The sequence below is a fragment of the Centroberyx affinis genome, unplaced genomic scaffold, assembly GCF_046629955.1.
Source record: "Centroberyx affinis isolate AG114_WGS23_722 - 3 ecotype Tasmania unplaced genomic scaffold, CSIRO-AGI_Caff_v1 ptg005098l_1, whole genome shotgun sequence".
Classification (NCBI taxonomy): Eukaryota; Metazoa; Chordata; class Actinopteri; order Beryciformes; family Berycidae; genus Centroberyx; species Centroberyx affinis.
Genome location: NW_027282523.1, coordinates 27,392 through 54,470, shown reverse-complemented (window position 1 = coordinate 54,470; position 27,079 = coordinate 27,392). Strand labels below are relative to the sequence as shown.

At 44.4% G+C, this 27,079-nt stretch overlaps 2 protein-coding genes and 1 non-coding gene across 3 annotated transcripts; 1 reads left to right on the top strand and 2 right to left on the bottom strand.

The window, feature by feature from the left end:
- On the top strand, nucleotides 1–2,301 carry mrpl58 (mitochondrial ribosomal protein L58). Its single transcript, XM_071546051.1, has 6 exons — nucleotides 1–177; nucleotides 303–327; nucleotides 428–487; nucleotides 1,043–1,125; nucleotides 1,879–2,048; nucleotides 2,143–2,301. The coding sequence occupies exons 1-6, from the start codon at nucleotides 1–3 to the stop codon at nucleotides 2,225–2,227; spliced, it is 600 nt and encodes a 199-aa protein (XP_071402152.1). The 3' UTR covers nucleotides 2,228–2,301.
- Nucleotides 2,302–3,395: 1,094 nt separating this feature from the next.
- trnar-ucg (transfer RNA arginine (anticodon UCG)) lies at nucleotides 3,396–3,468 on the bottom strand. Its single transcript has one exon. It is a non-coding gene; the product is annotated as a tRNA-Arg (tRNA).
- A 1,209-nt stretch (nucleotides 3,469–4,677) lies between these two features.
- On the bottom strand, nucleotides 4,678–25,219 carry LOC139666727 (cerebellar degeneration-related protein 2-like). The gene is made up of 6 exons (XM_071546046.1): nucleotides 24,856–25,219; nucleotides 17,328–17,440; nucleotides 15,765–15,913; nucleotides 15,485–15,649; nucleotides 8,105–8,312; nucleotides 4,678–7,917 (listed from the first exon to the last, which is right to left on the bottom strand). The coding sequence occupies exons 1-6, from the start codon at nucleotides 24,932–24,934 to the stop codon at nucleotides 7,150–7,152; spliced, it is 1,482 nt and encodes a 493-aa protein (XP_071402147.1). The 5' UTR covers nucleotides 24,935–25,219; the 3' UTR covers nucleotides 4,678–7,149.
- Between the last annotated feature and the right edge of the window lie 1,860 nt (nucleotides 25,220–27,079).

Sequence of the window (27,079 nt, the reverse complement as noted above, 5' to 3'; positions counted from 1 at the left end):
ATGGCGGCCTCCATTGCACGCCGTTGTTATTTACTTGGTCGTAGTTCTGGAATAAACCTATTGATCCCCAGGCATGTAAAACTAAAGGGTGTCATGTGCGACAGAAACAGCTCTCTCCTCAGACACTGCATCCAGCCATGTGTTGCTTACGGAAACCGAGCGACAGATAATATACAGGTGAGTGAAATGAGGGAGGATACAGCCTCATACAGTCTGTTATTGGGGTTTATTCAGATTAAATGAACCTATGACCTTATTCCGCAGTTAAGCAACTGATTAACTGTTTCTCTTGACTGTTTCAGGATGCCCAAGTACACATTCCAGTGGGTAAATATACACACACGTTCTGTTAAAGCTAAATAGGAACATGTCGTCTTTGTCATCTTCTTATTTTTGCTGATGTATGTCTTCTCCTGTTGGGTGGCAGACCGCCTCACAGTGTCTTACAGCCGAAGCAGCGGTCCTGGTGGTCAGCATGTGAACAAAGGTGACTACACACTCAATTTAACGTCTTTCACTTCTTCCCTATATGTTCTGTCTGCTAATCAAATTCAAAAATGTTCTGCTGTCTGCTGCTGTCTGTTAGTCTCTGCAATGACTTAACTGTTAACTTGATAACACATCAGGAAGCTTTTCAGATTTGTCCTTTTCAGGCCTAGTAGAACATGACTGTGGGAATAACAGTCCAACCAATTCTAAAAGTTACATTTTATTATTGAAACAAGTACTTGCTGGTGTATTGCATGTATGCCGAATTGAAGAGTGGCTCCTTATGATTTGTAAAAGGTCTTCAGTAATGTTCTATCAAGTATATATGTTCCTTTGCCAATAAGCAAATCCACATTAAACTGCAAGATTTTTTAATGGATTTTGGCATTACTTTCTCCCCATAAAAGAGCATGGAACATGTCAGGGCTAGCTTTAGTAAGTTTAAGACCAACCAAGTACCAACTGACTGATTCTACATAAGAATTGTGTCAAGATATGCTATTTGAACTTTGACTATTTGACTCTTTCTCTATCTCTATCTCTCTCTCCTCAGTCAGCACAAAAGCAGAGGTTCGATTCCATGTGCGAACAGCAGACTGGATCCCAGAAGATGTTCGACAAAAAATCCTCGAAAAGGTTTGTGTGAAAATATGGCTTTGATGTAAATGCCTAAAATGTTAATATCAAAAATGAGCATATTTTGTCATTTACACAACACGTTTGAGGAAAAACACATCTGTGCAAAAAACAGATGTGTATACATTGACCTAAGTAGTTTTTACAACTGTCATGGGGGTTAGTAAGGGCCACAATATAACAATATATTAAACTTTATTGATCTTCGTGGGGAAACTAGGTCATTGTAGCAGCAAAGGTAATAGGGTTCAGCAGTAAAAATAAAATAAAATGTAAGCATACAGATAGAGTATAAAATAGGCAATAAAAAAATAGTGGAAACAGTAAGACTAGCAAAAATAAATATAAATGTATTTATTATTATTTTTCACACCCTCATAATGTTGTAACTCATATTTTTTTCATACTTTACAATATATTTCCACTTAAGTCTTACTTGACACATTGGAATTTCCTGTTGCATTATGTTTAACATCCGCCTTTAGCTACATTCTTATTTGTATTATATATATATTTTTTTTCTTGCTATATCCTATTATTATTTCTCCCATGGGATCATCAAAGTTTCATCTCATCTTAACAAAAAAATAATTGTGATCATATAGGAGGGAGGCACTGGTCTGATACTGAACATTAGTACTGGGTCGATCTTTGGATATTGTTCATTTTCATCCCTCATGTCAACATGGAGAGCTTTTGACAGGCTGGTACATACTGTACAGTGCAGTACTGATCCTCTGCTTTGTGGCACAGAACAAGAACCGCATCAATAAGGCCGGGGAGCTGCTGGTGACCTCAGAGCAGAGCAGGAGCCAGCAGAGGAACCTGGCTGACTGTGTACACAAGATCTCTGCCATCATAGCAGAGGCCAGTGAGAAGCCATATGAGCCAACAGCAGAGGATGTGGCCCTTAGAGCAACCAGGTATTACAAGCCTAGAAGTACAGCAGCACATCTGTTACTGTTAACCCGGACTAGGTAACATGACTTACATGTATGATGATGTGGTGTCCTGCAGGTTAGAGAAGAGCAACAAAGAGCGACTCAGACAGAAGAAGATCCAGTCAGCAACCAAGCAGAGCAGACGAGTGGATTTTGACTGAGTGATGGACTGTTGTGTTTTTTAACTCTCTTGAATGTATTGGTATGTAATGTGTGTAATGTAATGTATTGGTAATATAATTTATACTGTGTATCTGACGTTGTTGTGTTTCTGTTTTAATTGCTACATATATCAGAATATCTCTGATTTTACTACCAGAAGAGAGAATACCACAATTTTCTTAAGTGGAAGTACTGCTACTGCTTTTAATACCGTTATTTAGTCATAGCCCCTTTTCTTTTTTTTAAATCTCAACTTTACGGTGTCAAACCTAGCTTGAAATTAACTGCTGTCCCAGCTAACAAAGACACCATAAGAAGACATGGATGTGACAATAAAACGTATTTCGAATATTAACGTTACTCAAGGAAACGGGTAGCTCACTTAAAAAAATACATCCTTGGTTACGTTGAAGCAGAAAAGACTTGACCAATTATGTGATTAGCTTTGCATAGCTATTCGGTAATATAAACAAATGTCAATATATGGCCGGTTGTGGACAATGTAAAGACACAAGCAAAACACCTAGCAGAGGATGGTTTCGATCCATCGACCTCTGGGTTATGGGCCCAGCACGCTTCCGCTGCGCCACTCTGCTGTCTGACATTAATACGTAACAGGCGGGTAAATAAAGGTGCAGTACAATTTTCTCTCTACAAGTCTCTGCAATGACTTAACTGTAAACTTGATAACACGTCAGGAAGCTTTTCAGATTTGCCCTTTTCAGGCTTTTCAAACTATAAAGTTTTTCTGAAACAGTTATCGAGGTGACTGAACCTCCATTTTGTCCAACGTTAAGTTGTTAGCGTTAGAACGTTCAAGAGTGCGAATAGCGCATAACATTTCCTGTCGTTGTAGCCTAATTGTTTGGCTTTTTGTGTAGTCTTATGAGTAACTTTTGACGTCGGTTAAGTATGTATAGACTTAAGTATAGACTACATTTTAAAGCGCAACCCGAGACATGGACAGATCATTGTGTAAAATGTCTTTTACTTTTCACGTTGCTAGATTTTCACACTAGCAACTTCCGCCTTGACAAACACCGATATAGTTATTGCGGTGGTCTTGACGTTGGTCTTGACGTTTGTTTGTGATGTTAAAGTTGCAAAACAGTGCTTATTTAGACCTGCTCAATGTAATTGTCGTTAGTTCCCCAAGACCGCAAAAGACGACCACGAAGGGACTCGAACCCTCAATCTTCTGATCCGAAGTCAGACGCCTTATCCATTAGGCCACGCGGTCAGATAGAATAACTGAGCTACTGTTTCTGATTTTATTCCTGGCTAAAGATGATTGAGGGGATTAACAAATTAAATATTTTTAGTTCTTTTTTATTGAAACAATGCTGCTTGGTGGATGTGGGCCGAATTGGCGAGTAGATGCTAACAAAGTCTTGAGTCATCTGTAAAGGCATGTATGCATACCGATAAGCAAGGCGTCATGAAATTGCCATATATTTTTTTTTGTAATAAGGCTACTGGGTGCTCTCTCTTTACCAGAGAATCTGACGTGCCGGAGCTAGCTCTACGCACAATTTGGAAATGGCAGCGTGTGGGTTTATCAGTGCAATATTAGTCTCACATTTAAATAAACTCAGTAACAGTAGTCAAACAATAACGTGTTTGTGATTTCGCAGAGCTTTTACAAAACTCACGGCCGGCCTGCCGTTCCAGCAGAGTGATGCGCCAGTTCCTGGCCGATGTATAGTGCCTCATTCTGGGGCAGAAAAGAACCAGTGTCCCCGTGCTCACTGTCCAGAGTTTAGCCTTTAACGGCCACAGGATGTCGCTGCGATTCATTTGCATTTCCTTGCATCCCAATACTGATGTGATGGTGGATCACTTCGTTTTTGGTCCAAACAGTTTTGAGAGTCCCTTACTTGGGTCCGTCTTCCCCTTAGTTTCTGTCTATTGCGTTATAATACCGATTGTCCCTTGCATTACCTGTTTTTTTTCCACTAGTTGTCATCTTATTTGCTTCTATGTCTATTATTTACTATATTTTAGCCCAGCCCTCTGGCCCTCCAGGGTTTTTTTTGCCTCTGGTCAGGCCACCATTGTAAATAACATTTTGATCTGCCCAGGTTCATAAGAGAAATAGCTGTATGATGATCTTGCCTGCCATAGTGTCATCTTACCCAGCTGCACTAAACATGCCATCAAATGAACCATCTCTATATAAGTTACCATTTCTACACCTTTGACTGTATCCATATTATTTCCCATATTTAAATAAATATAAGATGCACTGAACTGAATTGTTTGCTGCACTGCACCTAATTCTTTTTGCTCTTTGGAATAAAATGGACTTCTTTCTCACATAAGAAACCTCCCATCTTTAATTTTGTAGTGTGCAGGTTTCCTACCCCTGTCTGTAGTCTCATTTAAATACAACAACACCAGAGGCGTTATATCAATGCTTTATTAACATGTTAAGTAGACTTTAGTTCAGTAATGATGTGAACTAATACCAGACTAATCTTTAATGCCAGTATTATATGAACTAATAGTACACACGTTTAAAATGGATGATAAAAGCAAAGCAAATTAAATAGGTTTACTCCGACAATATGTTAGTGACATTCACATAGAGGCACCAAAACAAAAAAGTCATAGACATTATCATGAAATATTCACACACAAATAAATAGACAGGTCAAATTTGATATTTGCTATCCTAATTATGCAAAAGATGAGGCGTCAAACATTTTCAAGTGCAATAGGTAAGACGTTACAGTACAGAAACCTTGTGAGCCTTCACAAGACTGATAGCAGGCTCTGGTTTTGGCATTGTTTCCTCTACCGTAACACATTTTCCTCCCTTCTTACTGTCAACAGCTTGAATCATTCAATCAATCAATCAATCAAATGCACTTTCCACACCACCTATGTCCAATCAGGAGTTCCTCAGGTGAACATCCATCCTCCACAGCATTTCACTCCCAACTCCCATCAACATTGATCACGAGTGTACTGTCGTCGGTGCCACGTGCGCAAGGTCTCAAGCTTGGTTACGTCTTCAACTGTCGAGTTACTGAAGAATCCCATATAAAATATTGGCTATACTAGAATAACATTCATTATAACAAAGGTTTATATGTAGGAAGTTACCCAAGAAAAGGCATAGGTATTGTATATTGTGGAAAAAAGGTGCAATACGGCTGCAGGTTTGTTAGTTTGATAGTTTGATAGTTTGGTAGGTTGCTAGGTGGTTAAGACAAAGGCCTGGTTTGAAGCCTGATACTGGCGACAGTTCTAGTATATGTCTGTCTAGCTAGAATTAAGGAAAAATAGTCTGAACACTTGTAGAAAAAACGCCCCATCACTGTAACATTTTGTTTTCCAAGGATCCACCTCCCAGTATGTTTTTATGGATGTTCAAGCTGGCCCATAGCTCTTAGCTTTGACTATTTGTATCACAATCACAGTTATGCCTGTTAAATTTTTTTGTTTTGTTTTTCCTTTCCTGGTTTGTTAGAGACGGTGAGACAACAGAGAACAATCTATTTCCCCCCCTCCAACAACCAAAAAATGCTTATACTGTATATGGTATAAAAACATTCAAACATTCAAAAACGTTACATTTTACTTTAACCGAGCAACACGTCTATTTCACAGCCTTTAGCAGTTTTATATACCGTATGGTGAGTGTTCATAATGCCCAGGGAACGGAAAAGACGACAATCTGCGGAGGATTGTCTTTTGCATCTTTTCACTATAAGAGTAGACAGCAGCTGTTATAGCGTTTAGTGGGTTTATCATTCCTTCACATTCAAGACTCGACACGACGGGATTAAAGTGTATCTAAAAAATAAGACAAAGGGGCAGAGCAATTTATCATATTTAACTTTAAGTTTGCATGTAAAAGCTTTGATCATATAGATATTGCTCACTAGTGATGCTTCCTCTATTTCAAAGAGCAATATTACTTCCTCCTGGCCTAATGGGGTGCTGTTGTTGTCTGTATGAAGATGCACTTTAGTGCTGATAAGATAGTGAGTTGGGTGTGATGACGTTATGGACCTCACAGTGGAAGGAGAAAAATAACTACATAAACATGAGTCTGGATCCCTTTGTTACTTGATCTCCAATGGCATCTGAGCACAGAAAGCATGTAAGCACTAGGGTTAAATCTCTGGGCAATGGGGCGAGGCGTCCCTAGAGTATAAATTACAGTACTAAGGTCACACACACACAGAGCAGTGCAAGATAGAAGCAACGTCCTCCAGGCAAAAAGGTTATCTCAATTTAAAGTAGAATAATAATTTGTATAGCGATACACCGGTAAGAGAATTAATAGCATCTCAAGTTCTTTCTTGAGACAGACAGGATCGAGGTCGAGTCTAATTGCACAATAGCTAGTACAGGATGGTCCATTATACTGAACATCATCATATTGTTGTTGTCATAGATGTAATTCTCTAGTGTGAAGCTTTAATGAGAGGCATATTGCTGTCTGTTGAATCCAAACTGCTGCTGTTCTAGCTTAAAGTGATTTATGCAGCAAGAAACAGCTGATAACTAAGGTGTTTATATGTCTTAGGTGTCTTAGGTGACGTTAGGCAGACAGTGGAGACATACTGAATATGAGAATATAAGTGGGTGAAGTGAAACCTAAATATAGTTCATAAACTGATTCATACATGTTTTATGCATACAGGATGACTTAATTCCACTGGGTTAAATTAAAGTTAGCTTCATGCAAATCAGATTCCTCTGTATACCGGAAGGTTTCAATTATGGATGAAAAGTTTGTGTTCTAATCTGACCCCAAGGCTGAACTGAACTTTAAGTTTTAGTAACAGAACCCTCCATAAGAGTGCTTCATATCAGAGGGGGGATAAGCTGAACCCCACCTCGCAATCTGAAGCACTGAACACTGAAAAAGCACATACTCATACTCTCTAGACCCAATCCACTGCTATTACTGTTTACTAGATTTGCCAGACTTCCCAGGTTTGCTGGCTTTCGCAGCTTTGGTGGCTTTGATGTCCGTCTTGGTCTTCTGGATGCGAGAGAAGATCTCTTTAAAAAGCGCCTTGTACTCCGGCGTGTTCTGTCCCAGCCGCTTGTCCACGGCCTCCACCTGTTTGCTGATGCTCTCGATGGCCTCGGGGGTGGAGGGCGACTGGGTGGGGGTCGGGGGCGGCGCCGGGGTGGGGCCCACGGCGCAGTCTTTCATGGACGGGTCCCGGGACACGGGGCGGGACGTCTGCACGCCGGCGTGGCACAGGCTCTCCTCGTGGCGCCGGCACTTGCCCAGCAGCTCCTCGTACTTCTCCAGCAAGGCGTGGTACTGCTCGTCCACCTCCCTGAGGATGGACATGCCCCTCTTCCTCACGCTGTTGGCGTGCAGGGCGTAGCTCCCTCTCCTGCGGCCGGACGCGTCCCGGGCCACGATGGCGTTGAGCGCCGTGTCGCTGCAGCTCTTCCTCACGGGGCTGGAGGCGGGCAGGGCCTCCCCTCCCACGCCGCCTCCCCCCTCCGTCTCCTCCCTCACCCCTCCCCCGGTCTCTCCCGCCTCCCCCTCCAGGAAGGTGTCCGTCTCCGGGGTGCTGTTGAGGAGGGTCTGGGTGAGGGCCACGCCGTCGTCCTCGCTGCTCAGCAGCAACGTCCGAGCGCGCCGCAGCTGCTGCAGCTCCTGCAGCTCCACCTCCAGCTCCCGCACCCTCGCCTGGCAGCTCTCAGCATCCTGCCAGGGAAGACATCAATCACAAGTTTCCATAAACATAAACAATAATGTAGGGTCCAAAATTAATACTGGTCTTTGGTGGATAAATCTGTAAAAAGTAATTATTTTGGCCATAAATTACTTTTATGTTCCCAGACCTCAGCAGGTAAGCTAAAAAGTTGATTATGTGTAATGTTACGCTCCCCACCTGCACCCGCGTCTCCAGGCGGGAGAACTCCCCCAGCAGGAGGTGGCACTCTCTCTCCGCCCCCTCCCTGCGGCCCCGCTCGGTCCGGACGGCGGCGCGCAGGGCCGACACCGCCTCCCGCAGGTGCTCGTTCTCCTCCTCCAGCGGCTGCCGCTTCGCATCCACGGTAAAGCTCTCAGCCCTGCCCACCACGAAGCCATCCTCGTACCTGACAAAAACACACATGCACACATTAGTCACTACCAGTGTGTGCGGACTATAATCATTTTGAAGTTTAGAAAATTCGGTTAAAAAAGAAAAAGGTTAACGTTTTGCCAAAATGTAAGCCTAAATCAGCAGCTATGGATGAAGTTTTGGATGAGCACGTTCAGAAAGCAGTGCTCCTTTGTATGCATTGTTTTTTTTACATTGCATTTTGCTTAATTATAGCCAAGGGGTGTAATGGGAAATAAAAGGTGAGTAGACCATGACTTCCATTCATTGATCATAATAGACCGCGTGTGTAAGGTTGGCCGATTGGTTGAGGCACAAAAGAGATGGTTCTGTTCATTCAGTCCAGGTGTTTTATTTACAGCAGTGCAGTCCCATGCAGCTTATTTACAGTGCAGACAAATTTGGCCAAAATGCAGATAAAAGGAAAACACAACTTGCAAAAATAAACAAGAAGAAAAAATATACAAGGCAAAAAATAGATATACTTATAAGCAAACTGCACTATAAGGCAATGCCCCTTTAGATAAGGGCCCTCTGCAGCTGATAGTGTCCTGACCTGCCTCAGCAAGGTCTGCTATGCTCTCCCAAGGAGCTCCAGCCTCCACCTTTATATAGTAGCTGGCTCCTACTAAGAGACATCAATTATGAACTGATAATCAATTATCTCCTTGCCATATTCCCCTGGTTCAAATTATCACACCATATTATAAACAATCATAATAAGGGTCATTAGACATTTCCAATCACAATTGAACAACTCCAAACACATTTAAATAACATTTCAAGAAACACCATTAAACACCCCTGCCACTTTACCACACTTGGTCCGATCCCCCGGAAACCCCCCTCTAGAAAAGGAAGTGGAACGCTCCGTCTCGGGTTTTCCGGGTCTAAAAGAGAGGATCGTCCAGTGCAGCACAGAAACAGGTGACAAACAATTCATTTGTGAAAAGTACATAAATAAATACTCATTTAATTACAAAGACTATATGTCTCTTGTCTTTTCATTTTACATTGCAATGTTTTATGTAAATGAGTTAGACTACAACTGGGTCGCTATGTATTAACGCTATCTTGGTGACCTCCGACATCACAAACAGAGAGAGGGAGAGCGAGAGAGAGAGAGAGAGAGAGAGAGCAAACACAACGATATCACAGCAACACAGACACCTCTATGCCGGCAAGATGTAGTTAGAAGTGGCTATGCAGCGTTGTGTGTGTGTTTGCACCGTACTTTCTATAAGGCACGGGATATCCCCGTGACATTTCCCCCCCCCTCTGATGAGGGCCCTTGTGGCGCTCTGGAGAGAAAGTCTGCAGTGCAGTTCTCCCGTCCCTTTCTGTAATGGACCTCAAAGTCATAGGGCTGCATCCCGAGGAACCACCTGGTGATCCTGGAGTTTGTGTCCTTCATGTTCTGCAGCCAGGACAGTGCTCGATGGTCCGTCTCCAAGGTGAAACTCCTCCCCAACAGGTAATACCTCAGCGAGTCCAGCGCCCACTTGATGGCAAGGCACTCCTTCTCCACCACAGAGTACCTCTCCTCATGCTTCAGGAGCTTCCGGCTGATGTATGCGATCGGCTGGAGGTTACTGGGCTCTCCCTGCAGCAACACTGCGCCAACGCCCACCTCCGATGCATCTGTCTGGACCGTAAACGGCTGTTCAAAGTCCGGGCTCGTCAGAAGAGGCTCCTTGCACATCCAGTCCTTCAGGCCCTGGAAGGCTTCCTCACATTTCTCCGTCCACCGAACCTTGTTGGGCTGGTGCTTCCTGGTGAGATCTGTGAGAGGTGCTGCAAGAGTGGAGAACATAGGAATGAACCGACTGTACCAGCCAACCATACCCATGAAGGACTTCACCTGTGACTTTGTGGTGGGCCTCCCAGCTGACTTGATGGCTTCCACCTTCCCAACTTGGGGCCGGATCACCCCTTTCCCCAGTACAAAGCCCAAGTACCTGACTTCCTGCTTGGCCAGAGAACACTTATCCGCACGGATGGTCAGGCCTGCCTCCTTGATCCTGCACAATACCTGCTGAAGGTGCTTCAGGTGTTCTTCCCAGGTGTAACTGAAGATCACCACATCATCAAGGTATGCCGCAGCAAAAGACTCTGTTCCTGCCAGGACCTTGTCCATCATCCTCTGAAACGTAGCTGGTGCTCCATGAAGGCCAAAGGGAAGGACCGTGAACTGGAAGTGTCCAAACGGGGTCCTGAAGGCAGTGATCTCTTTGCTCTCTGGGGTAAGGGGAACCTGCCAATACCCTTTGCACAGATCCAGAGTGCTGATGAAATTGGCACCCCCTATCTTCTCCACCAGCTCATCGACTCGGGGCATGGGGTACAAGTCCAGCTTACTGACTCCATTCACCTTCCTGAAGTCCAGACAGAACCTCAGTGTTCCATCCTTCTTGGGAACCAAGATGATGGGGCTGCTCCATTCGCTGGAAGACGGTTCTATCACCCCCAGCTCTCTCATCACCTCCAGCTCCTTCTTCAGGACAGGCAGTAGACGCTCTGGAACCCTGTAGACTGGCTGGCGAAGAGGGTCGGACTCCTTCAAGTTGATATGGTGATGAATAACCTCTGTGCGGCCTGGCGTTTCCAGGAAAAGGTGGAGGGGCAAGATCTGGAGAAGCTCCTTCCTCCTCTCCTCTGACAGGTGGTCCAGCTCCAACTGCGTCTCCACCTGTTGAACTGGAAAGTACTGCTCTGCTGGCTCCTCTTCCTCCCTCACTGCTTGGATGAAGAGTGAGTGGGCTGCTGGTGGTGCAGGGACAGGACGAGGGTGCCATTTCTTGAGCATGTTTATGTGGAAAATCTGGAGAGGCTGTTTCCGGTCAGGCATGTGGATCTGGTAGGTCACAGGACCCATCTTCTGCTTGATCTGGTAGGGCCCCTGCCACTTTGCCAACAGTTTGTGTTCTGACGTTGGCAGAAGTAACAGGACTTCCTCCCCAGGCTCAAAGCTGCGTTGCCGAGCTGACCGGTCATACCACTCCTTCTGCTTCGCTTGAGACTGGAGGAGGTTTTCCCTTGCCATGGCCGTGGTCTTCATGAGCTGCTTCCGCATTTCCAGGACATAGGAGATGATGTTCATGTCCTGTTTTTTCCCGGACTCCTCCCAGGTCTCCCGCAGCACATCCAAAGGACCTCGGACCTGGTGGGCATAAAGCAGCTCAAAGGGTGAAAAACCTGTCGAGGCCTGGGGAACCTCACGGTAGGCAAACAGGAGAAACGGTAACCATTTGTCCCAGTCCTTTCCAGTCTCAGAAACGAACTTCCTCAGCATACCCTTCAGAGTCTGATTGAAACGCTCCACCAAGCCATCAGTCTGAGGGTGGTAGGGGGTGGTTCTCACTCTCCTAATCCCTAGCAGCTGGTAGACCTGACTGAGCGTGTGACTCATGAAGTTAGGGCCCTGGTCTGTCAACACCTCCTTTGGGATCCCTACCCGAGAGAAAAACTTAAGCAAAGCTGCAGCTACCTGCTTAGCTGTTACTTCCCTCAAAGGGAACGCCTCGGGGTATCTGGTGGCATAGTCACAAATAACAAGGATGAACTTGTTCCCTGCCTGGCTCCTCTCCACTGGGCCCACTATATCTACTCCTATGCGCTCGAATGGAGTATTAATGACTGGAAGTGGTACAAGGGGCACAGGGGCTGCAGCTTTCCCTGCTGTCAACTGGCATTCTGGGCAAGTCTTACAGAAATCTTTGGTCTGAGTGTACATCCCTGGCCAGTAAAACCTCTTAGAAATCCTCATAAAGGTTTTCATGAAGCCTAGGTGTCCTGCCCAGGGGATTGTGTGACCCACCCTCAATACTTCCTCCCTACAGGACTTAGGAAGGACTAGCTGTCTGCCATATTCACTCTGTCTGTACAAAAGGCCATTCTCAAGCAAATAATGCTCACCTAGAGGACAAACAGTGGGGTCTTTCTCTGCCTCTCTTAAACAATCTGCAAGGGAAGAGTCCTCTTGTTGCTGCTTAGCAAGATCACAGGGAAACATATCTACAGGCAGCTCTGGGGCTCCAAGTTCCTGCTCTGGCTGATCTGCTGACTGCAACATGCTTCTCCCAACTTGCTGTCTGCGCCTCTCCCATCTCTCTTCCTGTGTGACTGCGGGATCTGCAACGACCTCTTCCCCATGAAATGGCATTACTTGTAGAGTGTCTGGCTCAGTCTCTGGTGTCTCAGTTACGGCTACATCAGGAGCTGTCTCACAGGCAATAGGCGCTTCTATCACCGGTGCACCTGGCTGACTAGATGACCGTTCTTCAGGGACTGGAGTAACCATGGGTGCCTTCACCTTAGACCTTGTGACTACCCCACATAACCTCTTCCTGCTCTCCTGAATGAGGTCATATAAAGTAGGCAGATCTGTCCCTAGCAAGATGGGATAGGGCAACTCTGGGGCTACCCCAACTTTCATCAAGTAAGCCTGGCCTTCTGCCTCAATGTACACCTCAGCAGTGGGGGTCTGTTCCTCGTGTCCATGGACACAAATGACTGGGACTGTGTCTTCCTCATTCCACAATTCCCTAGGAATTAGCTGGGCTTGAACAAGGGACTGGGAACCACCTGTATCTAAAAGGGCTGTGTAAGGCTTGCCATTTAGCTGTACAGTGACCAGTGGTGACTCTGACTGTTCTTCAGGGGGGACCATAAACTCAGGTCTAGGGACGTAGCACAGGCTGGTGGCTTTATGCTTCCTAACAGGGCAAACTGGACGAGTATGGCCTGCCTCACCACAGTTGTAACACACAACCTCTGCCTTGTCACCTGGCTGAACCTTGCTCCTGGTGTACTCCTGAACCACTGGCCTGCTGGGTTTAAACTGGCTAAAAGAGCTACTGGCTGAACCACCTCCTCTTACCATACCCTCAGACCTACCTCTGGCTTGGTGTCGCATTCCAGCATACCGATATGCACCTGGACCCTTGTGTGCTGCGACGTAGGAGTCCACCAGCTCTGCCGCCTCTGCCGCTGTCTCTGGGTCACGTTCTTTGGTCCAGATCTTCACCTCTGGATACAGTACCCGGAAGTACTGCTCAAGGACCATCGTTTCCATGATCTGCTCTTTGGTGGCAGTGCTGTAGTTTACCCACTTGCAGAACAAGTCCTTGAGGCGGGTATACAGCTCATGTGGAGACTCTTCTGCTGGTGTGTCAAGGGAACGGAAGCGCTGGCGGTAAGTGTCCCTGTTGATTTCATATTTCTTCAGCACTGCCTCCTTCAATCTGTCATAGTCCTTGGTGTGTGCTGGGTCCATGGCCACAAAAGCACTTCTGGCTTTACCAGTCAGCAATGGAATAAGGCGGATGGCCCACTCTTGCTGTGGCCAGTTGTAAACAGCTGCCAGTCTCTCAAAGGTGGTCAGGAAATGTTCGATGTCATCAGTGTCGTCTAACCTCGTCAACTTGGGTTCTCCCACCAGCACCCCTCTGCCCCGTGCTGTCGGCGAACCTGTTCTGGCTGCCTCCAAGTCCAATTGGAGCTGGGTGACCTGGTGGTTGAGGACACTGAGCTTCTGCTCCTGCTTCGCCACCTCCTTCTCCTGCCTCTTGTCCCTTTCCATCTGGAACCTCATGAAGGTCTCGAACATCTGGGCCAGGCCGGAGAAACCTGACTCTGGAGCGGAGGTTGAGCCGACTGTGGGTTGGAAGCCTTCCTCGAGGACTCCCCCTGTGGCACCTTCTTCATCCGGAGGCTCTGCTTGCTGCTGCTGCTGTTGTTGTTGCTGTTGCTGCTGCCGTGACTGCTGCTGGTTCTTTGGAGGCATGGTTGGAGTTGTCTTCTTTGCTTCTGACACCACATGTAAGGTTGGCCGATTGGTTGAGGCACAAAAGAGATGGTTCTGTTCATTCAGTCCAGGTGTTTTATTTACAGCAGTGCAGTCCCATGCAGCTTATTTACAGTGCAGACAAATTTGGCCAAAATGCAGATAAAAGGAAAACACAACTTGCAAAAATAAACAAGAAGAAAAAATATACAAGGCAAAAAAATAGATATACTTATAAGCAAACTGCACTATAAGGCAATGCCCCTTTAGATAAGGGCCCTCTGCAGCTGATAGTGTCCTGACCTGCCTCAGCAAGGTCTGCTATGCTCTCCCAAGGAGCTCCAGCCTCCACCTTTATATAGTAGCTGGCTCCTACTAAGAGACATCAATTATGAACTGATAATCAATTATCTCCTTGCCATATTCCCCTGGTTCAAATTATCACACCATATTATAAACAATCATAATAAGGGTCATTAGACATTTCCAATCACAATTGAACAACTCCAAACACATTTAAATAACATTTCAAGAAACACCATTAAACACCCCTGCCACTTTACCACACTTGGTCCGATCCCCCGGAAACCCCCCTCTAGAAAAGGAAGTGGAACGCTCCGTCTCGGGTTTTCCGGGTCTAAAAGAGAGGATCGTCCAGTGCAGCACAGAAACAGGTGACAAACAATTCATTTGTGAAAAGTACATAAATAAATACTCATTTAATTACAAAGACTATATGTCTCTTGTCTTTTCATTTTACATTGCAATGTTTTATGTAAATGAGTTAGACTACAACTGGGTCGCTATGTATTAACGCTATCTTGGTGACCTCCGACATCACAAACAGAGAGAGGGAGAGCGAGAGAGAGAGAGAGAGAGAGAGAGCAAACACAACGATATCACAGCAACACAGACACCTCTATGCCGGCAAGATGTAGTTAGAAGTGGCTATGCAGCGTTGTGTGTGTGTTTGCACCGTACTTTCTATAAGGCACGGGATATCCCCGTGACAGCGTGGCCTAATGGATAAGGCGTCTGAGGGTTTGAGTCCCTTCGTGGTCGTCTTTCCTGAGATCAATATAATGCGATCTTTTTAAGGATGGACAATATAAAAAAATCTATTGTATTTTCAGAAAAGTATTCATTTAGGTTTTTTCCTTATAAAACACACATAACTTACATTAGTTTGACTTACTATGATGTATATTATGAATTTACAACTTAAAGATTTATGTCAGACTTGTAAGATGGGTAAATACTCTTCTCTAATATGTATTCAGATATGTGTATATATGTAGACATGTATATATTCAGGGTGTGTCCTGTTTAATGCGTGGAGTCCACACAAAACAGAGTGATGCCAGTCCGTCTGGAGGCCTGACCTGGGCGCGGTGCAAAGCTCCCTCAGGCAGGGGAAGGAGTGGATGGTCTTGCGTCGCTCCCTCTTCTCCCGCTTGACCCGGAGCTGCTCCATGGAGCGCAGCTGCTCCACCTGTCCCGAGAGATTCTCCACCTGGTTCTGCAGCGTCTCGATGGTCCCCGTCAGCCTTGGGGGGGGGGGGGGGGGGGGGGGAGACCAGGAGGGAGAGCCGAGGGTTAGGGAGGAAGGGAGGAGGATGAAGGAAGTAAGGAACATAATCATACACCCGGTCCCTCTCTCACCTCTCGATCTTCTGCTGCGAGGTCTTGCTGTCCAGCACCAGCGTGTGGTTGGTGAGCTCCAGGTCTCTGGCGGTCCCGTCCAGCTGCTCGTACACTTTAGCATGCTGCTCATTCATGTCCCGCAGCACCTCCAGCTGCTTCGACAGGTACTGTAGGGCAAATGTACACGTGCTTTTTTATAACACCTATACACAGTAGATTTAGCCACACACACACAAATACACACACACACACACAGAGTAGCAACTATTGTAAAAAAAGACCGGGTCTAACCCTAACCCAGCAACAGCCAGGGAGTGTTGTGTGTCTGCGTAAATAAAAACTGGTTCACAATAAAAGCTGGGTAAAAAAAATATGGCAGAAATACCAGAAAGGAGTCTAAATTCATACAATAGTTCTAGTCTAAAATATCATTAAAATGGATGGATACAGGTGCAAAAGTCTTGAAATTGATAACGCTACTGCTTGGATCGGTATACAGCAATGCTCCTGTTTGTTAGTCAATATGTGACAGAGAGCTGTTTTGATCCACTTTTGTTTCATTCCATTTTATCGCATTGATGCTTCCGGTAGCCTAACTTTATGTTACCAATAACAAATCACATTTTTGATAAAGAAGTAAATTGTTTTACATGATTATTTCAGCCACATATTCATTATTATCATTCGTATCAGTAGTAGTACTAGTATCAAACATTCTATACCAGCATAATTTTAACTAAGGCTTATACAATTGCATAAACAGGCAATTGTATATGCAGCACAGTTCTTCACAGAATCACTTTTAGGAATCTTTCAGAATCACTTTAACTGTGGACCTGCCAAGAGAAATAATGGCCTGTCTCTGATAAAAGCCTGTCTCTAATTAATGCCTGGTCTCTTTTGTTGGGATAAATAAAGGTCCCAACCATTATTGGAAGTTTTACGGGAGCCACACTTGGCCATGAACCCTGTAATAGACGTGGTGCCATGAGGGAACTGAGGCAAAACAGTGAGATTAAAAGTTAAGGCTCCTCAAGCATTAGACCTGAGCCTAAAGCCATGGCCTTAATCCAAACACCACACACACACACACACACACAAACAAGATGAATGGATCCAAAGTATCTCACTTCATTTTGATTAAAGTGACATCCCCACATGCCATTTCAATTAACTGTATTGTTAAAGTTAATGGTTTAAGTTAGTGAGGGGGGAATGAGTTTCTTGGCTCCCTTGATTGAATTCTTTTTCACTAGAATGATCCTCTTTGTCCACTGCAGAACTAATTCAGACCTGGTTTAATGACCTGAACTGGTTCCCTGCGCACTTTATCTCAAAGTCCGAGCTCCATCCAAGACTCGCTTTTCATCGCCAACACAAGAGTCGGTGCACTTGAATATCTTAACACATCGTGTCTTTTCAGATACAGGCCACGATTAGACCCTGCAATCTGCTGAAAGGCTTGTGAATCAGATGCTCTCCACTCTTTCTTAGATTCGATTCCGATTGGATGGCATTTTCCCAACCCGCCTGGATCATGATAAGCTCTCGACAACGCTGGCAGGACTCCGCCGTTCGTACCTCGATCTCCTGCACTTGCTCTTCATTAGTGATGTACATCTGCTGCAGGGAGTCCTCCAGCTCCTTGTTCCTCTCCAGCAGCGTCTTCCCCAGCTCCGCCGCCAAGTGGAGGTCTAGAGGTAAAGGAAAGAGAGACGGAGGAAGAGGTGGGGAGATACAGGGGAGAGGGACGCAGAGGGAGACAGGTGGAGAAGGAGGGATACAAAGAGAGAAGGCCGGACGGAGATTGAAGAGGAGTGAACAGGGGAGAAAAGTCCAAAGGGAGGAAGGAAAAGAGGGGTGGATGAAGAGGGAAGGCAGAAAGAGTGATAGAGTGTGTTAAAATGAAATGGTGGTGCAGGAAAAAGATGTGAGGAAGTGATCAGAAGGATTGAGAGTGGGAAGAAAAGAAGAAAGGGGGAAGTTAATTACCCGAAGTTGAAGTACCGTGGCAGCCGGGCACAATTTTGATCACCCGCTGTCACGATTAATGGAGCACATTGTTCTATTTTAAGCAAGGTTATAACAGGGTCTGGGACGGAATGAGGGTCCAGCACTTTGTCTCCGTCTGCAGTAAACCAGTTCAACTGTGGAGAGAGGAGGAGGGAGACAGAGAGACAGCACTCCTCTCTGCAGCATATCTCCCCCGCAGGTCCTCCCGTCCCCACTGATTGAATATGAAGGTCAGAGATTTGTGCCAGCATTATTTGGAGAGACTCCTTTCCACTCGGATTAGGAGAGAAATAGGCTGAGAGTGATTTTCCAGTGGTACGGACTGCAGTGTTCTTGGGTCATAAAAACCCAAAGCACGTTTGACACCAGCCGCTGCTTTGCTTTTTGCAGCTCCGCTCTTTATCATTTTTATTTGCGCTCCCAGACTGGTAATGCACTTCCAAGGTAAGATGAGTCACTGTCACCGCTCTCCATTCCGCCTGCGCTCTGACTCAGCGGTATTCGTGGCCTATATTGCCGGGGCTGAGTCAGCAAGATGCGGTTGGGGACCTCTGAGAAAGAAAGAGGGAGGCTAAACCGAACAGCCGATAAGGTCATCTTTGATAGTCCAGGGTCTGTCTTCGGTGATCAATACTCGGGCACTATCTCCTTTCTGCAACCCCTGACCTTTGACCCTTGAATGTAATTGTGTCATGGCCTGAACATGGACTAAAGAGAGAAATGACGCACTAAGCTAGTAATATCATATATGTTTAAAGGGGGCTTTCAGATGACGCAATGTGTCTGGAGGCCATAGTGAAGTCTGGGCATCAACGACTGAGAACAATTGGCAGCATTTCCAAGAGTACAACTTGGCCGTCTCAACAGAAGTCAATAGACATGGTTAATTTCTGTGCTGTTTTTGACGGGGAACTGATTATTTCATCGCTGATACATCTCAATTTTGTGTAACTTTTATGCCATCTGATTTGTACACTCGCTAGAAGAAGCTAGCATTGTTAACATTAGTGCATAACAGCAGTCTTTGCTAAATTAGCCTGCTGGCTAGTTAGCTAGCTAACAAAGCCAAAAACAACTATTTGTTCAGGCTAACACTTCTCAAGCTACAGCTCAGAGCGTTTTGGAGACCTGCACCATGGAGATAGGGCTAAGCAATTTATCACAGTGACATAAATTTGGAAACAAATCTACCATATCAGTCAAGTTATAACATTACTGAATCGAATTGATTTTTTTCAGGTATCTTTCCTAGCCCAGTTGTTATATATTTAGCCATTTGCACACTGCCAACTCCACTGGACCTCCATGACGGCGCCAGACGAGGCTGCAGGAGATTTGAGACGTAACTTCAGAGCCTCAACACTCCATTCACACAAAGATCCTTCCAAGAAGTTTTCTGCACACACTTGATTTTGTTCAGCCACTGCACGTTTTGCCACCACGCTCCTCTCTTCTATCTGGCCATCCCATCTTATCGTCTCTTCCCTCAATTAGACTATTGAGTGGCAAGCTAAGCATGCTGTTGCCAGCTCCTCCACATGGGCCAATTCACACAATTTTCTCTGTGCTGACAGCTTAATGAATTCCTGTGGGGCCCTGGCATCAACAGCTCAGGTACGACTGAATGGATCCCTCCTCGGTGTTCAAGTGAGTTATGGAGGAGTCTGCTCAGCTCGGTTTATCTGCTAGAAACAAGCTGTGGGAATAGTCCACTGCTGATTTCACAAATTCAACATTTGCATGATCTTTATTATCACTTCTCATCTTATTTTTCTCTTTGGGTGTCGTATCTGTATTTAGCACCTCCATGAGATACATCCTCTCACACATCACCCCAGGGAACACTGGCACCTCCTACACTACACCATGAAAACAAAGAGAGATTTCAGACATGGAAAACAAGTCTCTCTTCCTCTGTTTTGCAGCCTATGTGGCCTCAGGCGGTTTAGTGAGAGGCAACAGCTGAGACAGTAATGCTTCAAAACCTCCATGACATTTTCATATAAATAAATGTCTGCTTTGCTACTCTCTATCGCCGTTGGCGACAAAAGTTTTTACATTTGCTGTTCTAAACACCGGGTGTCGAGTAGCTCTTTCAGGGGAAAATCCTCTGGTAAACAGGGAGTGATGCGTTTTACATTTCCAGCAGCAGCAACAGCAGTTTGTTTGGAATAAATAGAAGAACTGGGTAGTTAGCATGAACAGCGATAGCCGTCATGGCTGAACAGACCAAAAAAAGCGCAGAAACTCAAACTGATTGACAGTTGATCTTTGGGAAGTGCAGTGCAGAAACACCACAGCAATGACATTTATTGGCAAAATAAAACAAAACAAAAATTAAAAAAAAAAAAGGAACTCGCAGATTACCACTTATAAGAATGAGAATGACTTATTTCTGCTGCAGTGACTTCTTGGCCAGTAAAGCTGTGAGCTATCCTGCCACCTGGATAGTGTTCCTCTCATAAATCGTTGAAAAAAGGAAACTCAGTTAGGTAAACAGAGATTGCGGGCTGCCTTGGCCGGGGACCTCCGACAAGCTCTTCAAGCCTATCCAAAGCTCGAGGCAATCAGATAAATCCCAACCCAAACACCACCAGGAAAATCAGACAACCCAAACACTGGCTTAGTGTCTGCATTCAGATGTTTATCTCTCTTTGGCTATCAGTGACTATCTACCAGAGAGGGAAAGGGAAAACTCCACAGCTCCAAGCCTCAAGAGAGAGTGGAGGAGGAGAAGGAGAGAGGGAGAGAAACAGGGGGAGAAGGGAAGAGGGCCAATTACAACATTTCCCCGCACTATCGAACGACTTCGCCAGTCAATACTTGCTACAGACCATTGTCCGTTTGCTCCGGCCGTGCAGAGCCGAGTCTTGACCCGCACAAGATGAATGGTGCACTATCTCAGAGGCTGTGACTCACGCATAATCATATCATGTGTGCAGAATGAATTTCCTGCATGTTCGAACAGACCAGCTGCAGCCAGTTGTGCATGTGCATGTGTATGTGTTGAGTGTGTGTTCAAGGGCTCAAAAATGCATTTTGCACATGTATTTACACTTTACATACAATGGCAAGTTCAGGTTTTCGAAAACCAAATGTAAGACTTTTTAAAATCTTTTTAATGCTACCAGGAATTGAATATAAGACCAATTTAAAAACCATAATACAGAAGGGAAGCTGGCAAAATCAGTCTATTTCCAATTGAACATAGCTAATGAAAGTTATGACTGTATAAATTGGTGCAAAAAGAAAAACGGAAACGAGGAAATTAACTGTCAATTGTGTTTAGTAAAGCAGATACAAGATACAACTACTAATCCTGTTCTGAGTGGAAATGCAATGCCAAAAATCTGACTTTTAATAAATATACTTAAGAAATTGTAATCATTTTCAGGCCTTAAATTCAGTTGTGTTTCATTTTAAGACCTTTTCAGACTTTAGGGACCTGTGGATATGTAGGCAGGCCAATCCATGAGCTGTGCATGTGTGGAGGATAAAGCTCTCTTCCAAACGCAGTGTTCTGGTAGGTGTACTGTATATCGCCCATGAGATTCACTGGAATGTGGAAAACAAGACCTCTCCTCTTCCTCTACTAGCTGATCTGTGTTGCAGATCCACCCCGAGGACTCCAGGCAGACCTAAGAAAGGTTACAAAGGTTCTATATAGTACCAGAAAATGGTTCTGTAGGCTTGGACCATAGCAGAGCTCTTTCTGGTGCTATAAAGAACCCTTTAAGAATTCATGAAATGTTCCAAAGCAGCCATATACAGCTATATAGAACCACTACTCTAACCCCTGAAGAACCCTCTCTTTCTGTGTGTAGTTTGCCATGTAAATATTTAAAAAATCCTGTTTTTTCTTCATGCACTGAAGAGAACAAAGACTAACTCTCCTCGGGTGGCATAAACCCTTTATAAGCTGTAATAACAGCATTTAGACAGTCTAGGAAGCCTCTCATTAGATGTAAGTCTAGCCAACAAGCCTCCAGCTGGTATGGCCACATATCTGCTGCCAGTCCAGGCTCTGGCTAACTAACAATGGGGCCAAACAAAGAAACATGCTATTTACATGTTTGCATGCTCTTTATTCCTTGGACGAGTTGAAATGTGAGCTGTAGCTACATTATAACCATCTTTACTGTTCCACAGGACTCTGCTTTCCAAGTTCCACATCTGCTGAATTTCCAACATGAAATATCCATCTTTAGAAAAGTGACACTCTAAAATGATTGCTGGCATGAGTCAAATTCACCATTGAATTTTCTTGAAGTTATTAGCTATCATGAATCCTTACTTACAAAATAGCAGCATTTTAAAGGAAATAATCCAATATGGCTCAGTGAACATTAGATAACAGTGCTACAAGCATCAAATTTATTCATGATAGTAGCTTAGTTAACATCCATCCAGCTACAGTATTATTGTTTTGTGTTAGCCTGGTTGTTGTCGAGCTAGTTAGCTAGCCTTGCTAGCTAGCTGGATAGCTAACAGCAAAAGAAACAACAACTATGTAACATTATTGAATAATGGGGATGGGCAATATCAAGGCTTGAATAATGACCTGAATTTCCTAATACATTTTTTTATAACCCTTGCATACTCTGTAAAACATGTAATATATTAATTCTCTGTCTGTAAAAGATGAGGGTTTTTTTTTTTAAGTAACTCATTACCTTTATTCTGAATACATTTTAAATAAGCTACTTTTACTCAACTTTTACACCAGTAATTTTACTTCTACATAAGTAGAATTTCAGCAAAGTTACAGTACTTCTACTTGAGCAGGATGTATTAGCACTCTTTCCCCCCCCCAAAATGGATACATGGTGTTTTGGAGTGAAACCTTCCTCATGAGCCTTTCTCTCCCACAGCGCTCAGGACAGACAGCGATCCTGAGGAAACGTCAGGCTGCCAGTGAATCCTGTGTGACTAGGAAGTAATACAACGCCAGTGGTGTCACTCTCTGATGGCACCTGGCAGTATCACACGTCTGAAGATGAGCTCAGGCAGTCAGCACTTTGAAACACACAGCCTTACACAGTACTCTGCTCCGTCAAACACAGAGGTCACACAAAAACACGGAGGGACGGATGAATAAAAAGAAAATTCCAGTAAAGTGTTCATTTTTATACCTGCCATTTTGGCTTCACATCAAATTTCGTCCTTTCTACTGCTGTCTGTTTGGCTCTCTCTCTCTTTGTACTCTCTCCTCCTCGGCATCTCCAAAAATCAAGAGCAAGCAAATCTTTTTATAGATCTGTTTTTACCCTCAGGTCCACTGATGTGTGTGTGTGTGTGGGTTCGTGCAGAGGGAAGGAGAGAAGTTGCCTTATAAACCCATGACATCATCGTGGCGTGCACAAGCATGTATGTACATGCATGTGAGTGTGTGTGTAGTCCGATCAGGAGCCAAGTGAAGTCTCTGCATCAGCAGCGTTTCGCCTCCATTGGCAGAAATGTAATAATTGCTTTGGCACAAAGACAAGTGATGGAGAGATTAGGAGACAGGAAATGAAATAAGTAGTGCAGGGGGAGAGGAAGGAGTCTGTGTGTGTGTGTGTGTGTGTGTGTGTGTGTGTGTGTGTGTGTGTGTGTGGGTGTGTGAGAGACAGAGAAGTCATTTTTGGAAATAAAAAAAAAAAGCCTGTTTGGTTCATGCGTAGGACTGAATGTAAAACACTTTGGCAAGTTCTTTCCAGACAAGAGAGCTCAGCCAATATACTTCAATTCAGTGCATAATAATATAGAACGCATGACACTAATCCACAACGTATCTTACTATGTGATTGGCAATCTGTTATCAGTCCAACTGAATTGCAACATAACAAAACAGTTCTCATCTATATGCAAATCGCCTGGATCCATTTGGCATTGATAACAGTGAAATGCTTTTAATATCAGAATCAAAATACAGTAGGCCTATATTTGGAAATTTTGACAAAATATAATCATTTTTTGAAGAGAAGGTTACATGTTTGATCCATTGGTTCTTCCTTTCAAGGCAGAACCAAGACATGCCTACGAGGATGATCTGGGCAGGAAGAGAGTGACTCAAAACACTGTTTAAGTCTCTCAAAATCATTTAATGGAACAAGTAAAATATAAAAATCATTAGCTCCAGTGAAGGGCACAGCTGTAAAAGTGGATCAGATAGATTCATTTACACAGCTGAGATTCATTTATATATGCTAACAATGTAGAGCAGATGGTGTTAATGGAAAGATAGGAGTTAATTATCTGACCCTAAATTAGGTTAATTAGACAAAGCCTGAATGTTGAAGCCTCCTGCGGTGTTATTGAAAGCTTTTCTTCCATTGCAAACGTTAATGAAAATGGCCTGGATAGGCAATAAATAATGGTTAATATTACACCAAAATTCAGACCTCAAATAACCTACGGAAGAAGGAAACTATGGATGCAGTTTTGGATGAGTACATTCAGAAAGCTTTGTCTGTGTTGTTTTGTTACAATGTATTTTGTTTTATTATAGTGGGAAATAAAAAGGAGGGTAAAGTATGACCTCCAGTCCTCCAGTCATCATAAAGCAACCATTAATCTCAACAAAAATAAATTATGTTTTCAGAAAAGCATTAATGTATACCCTTTTTTCCCCCCCATTTTTAACCTATTTTCATAACTTACATCAGTTTGATACTACTTACTATGTGTATTATGTACTATGGATACCTCATACTGATTTATGTCAGCCTAAAAAGGTGGTAAGCTCTATTCCTGCAAATAAAAATATGGAAAAACTGTGTTTCTTCAATACAGCCTTATAATATTGTTACAGAGGATCTCAGTTTAGCAGACTGGCTGATGCTGACAATACTGACAGCAGATTCCCAGCAAGGCAAAGGCCCTGTTTGGCATGCTTTCAATGCATTGTTGTCAAAGTAGCACAGGCTGCACCTTAGAAACCCCTTCAAGGTTGAACTGACTGCATTTAGATGGGTGAAAGCCAGTCTAAATGACATCCCGGCCGTCTCCTTGCATGAAAAAGAGGCTTTGTCAGTGGAGGCCAGCTGACCGGCTGACAGTAGCTGACATTGGGGATGCTGCGGGCGGGGAAGGATGGTGTCTCGTCTGGTCTTACCCTGCTCCAGGTCCTGCTGGTCGTACCACGGTTCCTCCTCTTCGGTCACGAATTCCTCCATTCTCCCTGCGCTCAGCATGGATGACCGCCTCCTCCTGAACCCCTCGAACCGCAGAATGAAAGCCCCGTCCGCTCGCCTTCACATGCGAAAACCCCCCGTGTGAAGAGCAGCGGGCTAAACAAAAGAGCTCCGGTAGGATCCTCCGGCACCAGTCACTCATACAGAGAGAGCGGCACAGTACGCAGGCAGCCTCCACAGCCACACAGCCTTTCCCTATTTGTTTGGTGGTCAGCTATTTGTGAAGGGAGTGTTGTGTTTCCTATTTCCTTCCTCTCCTCCGTCTCTCCCTCCTTCCTCAGTCACTCCCACCTCTCTCTCTCATCCCCCCGCCGGCCCATCCCGGTCCAGAGACCCGCTGCAGCAGAGGCTCCTCAGACGTGGCAGGCAGCGATGTTGCAATCTCGGGCAGCGGCACTTCCTTTCTCCCTGTTTTCCAGCCGTACACTCGTGCCGCCTTCAGGTGCTGCTCGTAAACTGCGACTTCACACTTCAGGAGTCGTCAATGCGACTTTTGATGGGAATGGAAATTATAACAAAATGGGCGATATGTTTTTTGGTAGTTGTTGTTTTACTTTACAGGAGAAAACATCCTCTCTGCGCGGCCCTGCCTGCCTGCAGCATCCCCGCCAATAAACTCCCCCAGACCGCCACCTGATGACGTCATGTTTTTAATATTCTCTGGTTAAATAAACATCATTTTTTAATGGAGAGAATGCGGCGTATATTTTGAGCTACTTTGTGCTGCAGTGGCAGAATAAACAGGGGGGGATGTGGCATCAGGCATGTCACTGGTGTTTTTTTTATTAATTTTGTATACAACACAAAGTAACAATAATTTATATAGAATTGAAAAGAACATCATATAATCAGAAAATACATCACTTTTACCATACATCGTTGACATAGCTTCCATGCTCTATCATAGAAATCTCAATATCTCAGTATTATAGAAAATTCCAACTTTCCCATTTTTTAATTTATTTTTTACCATTTTGTTGGAACATTCATGAGCTCTCAACTCGTAATCCCAACATTTCCGATAGCACTTGAAGGCAGCATTAGCACATACCCTGGCAAGGATCAGCGAGACCCAGAGAGACCAGCATGTCTGGAGACAATGTGAAATCTGTGTGACAAGTTCCTTTATGAATACATGACTATTTTGCAGAGCCTTGTCCCATGCACAAAATGCATCCGTATAAGTTACATCATCAGCTAGTGTTGCAGGTTCAAAACAACGCCTCTCACATTCCATGTAACCTTGTATCTCTTTCATAACACAAAATAATGTTATATCAAGTGCTCTCAAATAGATATGCATGAGACAAATGACCCCCACTTGTGTGGAATTTGACCCAATAGGGGACCCGAACTGAGAAGATTTTTGTGGCTGGTTATGATTTATTATAGAGCTGCAGAACTGGCTATACTGTAGGTGAAGAGGTGGCAATGAGTAGAGTAAAACCTATGAACAAAGCAGCCACCCTTATCCATTCTCTGACTGTGCTAAATGTCTAGTGAATGAAATAACATTGAAATTAAAGTGTTTCTTATTTTTCTGATTTTTCTGGGGACCTCCCCGAGACTCCCAAGGACCCCCTGGAGGCCCCTGGACCCTGCTTTGGACATCCACAATTAAGATTCAGACAGAGCAGCACAAAAATATCTTGGGTTATATTTGTCCTTGTATTTTGTTGGGCAATTACAGTAGGAAAAAGTCATAATTGCGTATGTAAATGCTTGATAAGTCTGTGTGGGCTATCATATCTGTTGACCTCATGCTACATGGAAACAAAACCAGACACAGCATAACCTCATACAAAATCCCTCTTGTTAGGTTACGTGGCAATTGGATGGATTGTTCTGTTTAAGTTTTGGTGACAGATGCCAAATGGCCTCAGATGCAGCTCTATTTTCAGCTGAAAGCGGTGTTGCATGTTACCTAGACCACTAGGGGGCAGACTGGGATTTTATAACATGCCATAACCTGTAGCTCAGCCCAGTGAGATCCTTAGCTGAGCTCACAGAGATCCTTCTTGACTCTGGGATGTAATCACATTTTCCCCTTAACTTAGAGCAGGAGGTCCCATTGCTTTTCACTCCAAAATAGCCACAGACCTTGTTCAATAAGATTTTGATCCAGGCACCTCCATTCAGATGAGA